The 3,828-nt window shown below is 54.2% G+C and overlaps 1 protein-coding gene across 1 annotated transcript in view; it reads left to right on the forward strand.

The window, feature by feature from the left end:
* Positions 1–3,828, forward strand: part of Lamc3 (laminin, gamma 3) — a 61,934-nt gene that overhangs the window by 28,814 nt on the left and 29,292 nt on the right. Inside the window, exon 9 of the mRNA XM_005408636.1 lies at positions 822–920. Within this exon, the coding sequence (XP_005408693.1) occupies positions 822–920 (99 nt within the window). The remainder of the gene's footprint in view (positions 1–821; positions 921–3,828) is intronic.

A 3,828-nucleotide genomic window follows, 5' to 3' on the forward strand; every position in this document is an offset into this window, starting at 1 on the left:
GGGAGGGTGGATGGGTGGATGGATGGATGGGAGGATGGATGGGAGGATGGATGGATGGATGGATGGATGGATGGGAGGATGGATGGATGGGAGGATGGATGGATGGATGGATGGATGGGAGAATGGGTGGGTGGATGGATGGATGGATGGATGGATGGATGGATGGATGGATGGGAGGATGGATGGGAGGATGGATGGATGGATGGATGGGAGGATGGATGGATGGATGGATGGATGGATGGATGGATGGATGGGAGGGTGGATGGGAGGGTGGATGGATGGATGGATGGATGGGAGGGTGGATGGGAGGGTGGATGGATGGATGGGAGGATATATGGATGGATGGATGGGAGGGTGGATGGGAGGGTGGATGGATGGATGGATGGATGGATGGGAGGGTGGATGGGAGGGTGGATGGATGGATGGGAGGATATATGGATGGGAGGATGGATGGGTGGATGGATGGATGGATGGATGGATGGATGGATGGATGGATGGATGCATGGGAGGATGGATGCATAGGAGGATGGGAGGATGGAAGGTTGGGTGGAAGAGTGGGTGGTTGGATGGCCAAGTGGGTGAGTGGAGGGAGGGTGGTGGGCGGAAGGAAGGAAGGGGAGCAGATGGGTGGCAGCTGGAAGGATGCCCACTGCAGGCTGAGTGGATGGGTGGGAAGTGAAGGCAGATAGTGAGGGCATGCATGCTGGTGAAGATGCAGAGGGAGGACCAGGCGAGTGGGCAGGGGATCACTATACGGCGGGTGGGGGCACTTCCTGGAGTCGCTTGTTGGACACCTGTCCCCCATCCTGGCTCTTTGGCAGACCTTGCACCTGCAATGCTGCTGGCAGCCTGGGTACCTGTGACCCCCACAGTGGGCACTGCCCCTGCAAAGAAAATGTGGAAGGCAGCCTGTGTGACAGGTGGGTGAGCCCGTTGGCAGTGAGCTGCTGGAAGTGACCTTGGGGTTGGTGATGAAGTGCCAAGGCTGTGGAGGGAGGAGCAGGGGATGGTCCTCATAGTCAGGGCAGCCCTGTCACCCCACACCCTTCCAGGAGCACCTTGGAGCTGGCATCTGAGAGGGCTCCAGGGGGCTTCAGGCCGTGGTTTATACTTTGATCCATCACCTCTGGTGTTTCCTAAACTGAGAAAATACATCTCTTTTTTCAAGCTCAGAATCCTCAGAAGTCTTGGGTCCTCCCAACACTCAGGAGGCTGAGGCAGGAGGATTACCACAGGTTTAAAGCCAGCCTGGACTATGTAGTGAGATGCTCTCTCAAGAAAAGAAAAGAAAAGAAAAGAAAAAAGAACCCTGAGAAGGAACTAAAAAGCATAGGAAGAGCTTATCTAATACAGGTAACAAATACATGGTAGTCACATCACAGCCTTCCCATTCCACCTTCATAGCAGACATCACCAAGGGAACACTATTTTCGCAGGCTTCTCATTCTATACCCACAGCAGACATTACTAAAGGAGCACTGCCATCACAGCCCTCCCATTCCACATTCAGGGCAGACATCACAAATGGAACACTGTCACAGCTCTCCTGTTTCATACTGTGACAGACATCACTAATGGAGCACTGTTGCATCCCTCCCACTCCACACCCAGAGCAGACATCACTAATGGAGCGCTATTATCACAATCCTTTCATTATACACCCACAACAGACATTACTAGTGGAGCACAGCAGCCTTTACTGTGAGCCCTACAGTAACCTCAGGATCCTTCTCAGTACCCTGCTCCAAGAAGGACTTACCAGCTGAGCTGAGGTTGGAGCATTGCTATCCTTGCAACCCCATCATGGTACAAATGGAGCATCTGAAACTCAATGAGACAAAGGCATTTCCTAAGGCCACGTGCCCCATAAACTTCCTCTTTCAAGGGTTCAGGAAGCTGCTGAGTGCTGGCTGTGGTGCCGGCAGAGGCCATGGCTTTGCCTTCTTGGGCACACACTTCCCGGCCTCATGTCTGACATCTGAAGTCTTTGCCAGGCGCTTCTGGCTGGCCCTGGCCGTGGTGCTCACCTTGGCCAGCCGCAGGCTGCCCCCAGGCACTGTCTCTCAGGTCTTCCTCCCCAGAGGCTGCCAAGTGCTAGGTGAAGTCTGGAGCCAGATGGGCCTGGGTGCTCCCTCGGCTCTGCCCGACCCCCTCACAGTCCTGAGTGGGTCCTTTCCTCCAAGCCTCAGTTTACCCACTTGTAAAACCAGAGCGAGGGGTAAAGTGAGCTCATGGAGCTTCCTGGGCGTAGGGTTGAGTCAGAGCCCTCACCAGGCCCACTCAGACACAGCAAGGGAATGTAAACCAGGAATCTGCAGGGCTGCTGCAGAAATGCTTGTCTCCAGAGCTGGTGGGGAAAGACTAGATAAGCCCACAGCTGCTGTAGTACCAAAAATCAAGGAATTGCTTAGAAACCAGACTCAGGCCTGGAGTTGGGGCGCCGTAGTACAGCGCCTGCCCAGCATGCAGGAGGCCTGAGCTCCATCCCCGACACCAAGCAAACTGACCAGAATCCACCCCGGAGCACGGGCCATGCAGAAGGTCACAGGAGCCCCCCGACACAGCTCCCAAGGCTGGGACAGCTTGCGCGACAAAGTAAATAGCGGTGGGAGTGCATTAGAGCACAGAGAAGGAGTAAATACAACGCCACGCTGACGTAAATAGACGACTGAGTAAATAGACAGGGTAAGGGGACAAAGCGTGCTTGCAGAACTCCAAAAACTCAGTGTGGAGAGAAAGAAGGGAAAGCGAGGCAGTGTCCGAACATCGAAGGAACAATCACTGCAGGCGGACGCCGCGGCTGAACACCGATGTTAGAGAAGCATATATTTGTGCAGCCTCAAGATGCCTCCTCCCACGTGGTTACTCAGGACGGCAGTGTTCAGCATGTGTGTCCCCAAGTGCTTGCTGCTGCCCCCTGCAGGAGGTGGAGCGCAGCTCCTGCCCTTGAGCGTGCACGGGTCCATGAAGGCCTTGAGGGATTTGAGTGAAGCCACTGCTCCCTTACCCAGGGAGCAGTGGTCACGCCCCCCTGCCGAGGTGACTCGGGTTTCCTGTCCCCATGGGGGGTGATGAGAAAGACACTTCACCTCCGTGCATTTCTTCCCCAAACCCAGTCTCACGAGAAAACATCTGACAGACAAGCCCAAAGCCAAAGGCCTTCTAAAACCCACCTGAGCCAGGCGTGGCAGCACATGCTGGTAATCCTAGCACTCTGGGAGGCTGAGGCAGGAGGATGGCCTGAATGATTTAGTGAGACCCGTGTCTCAAAATTTAACAAGAAAAATGAAGTGCACTGAGCAGTGCTGTTTGTGAAAGTTTGAGATCCAGAGAGGCGAGAACAGGCTGAGAAGCAGTTCCGGTCGGGAGGGCGGCACAGGCAGATGGTGCCAGTCCCAGGCGGGGTCCTGCAGCGGAGAGTTTGCGGAGAGATCCTGACGCTGCCTGCAGTCCAGTTAACCTTAGCCGCTGAGAGCTCGGGGTGTGGATCACTGCCCCCGCCTCGTAGGGGAAGCGGGTGTGGGAGCCGCACGTGCTATCTTTGCAACTCCTGATCATTTGGAAAAAAAAAAATCTGTGTATAGCTATAAACGTGTGTGCGCACTACTGAGGACGGAACCCAGGGTTACACACCCAGAGTCACATACTAGCCCTTTAAAACTTTTTTATTCTGCCACAGGGTCTCACTAAGTTGCTAAATTGCCTGAGCTGGACTCAAACTTTTGATCCTCCTGCCTCAGCTTCCCAGAGTGCTGGGATGGGATTACAGGCATGCACTACCACTCCTGGTTTAAAAACACATACACTTTTTTTTTTTTTTTTTTTTTT

This window comes from Chinchilla lanigera, unplaced genomic scaffold, assembly GCF_000276665.1.
Source record: "Chinchilla lanigera isolate Chin_1 unplaced genomic scaffold, ChiLan1.0 scaffold00112, whole genome shotgun sequence".
Lineage (NCBI taxonomy): Eukaryota > Metazoa > Chordata > Mammalia > Rodentia > Chinchillidae > Chinchilla > Chinchilla lanigera.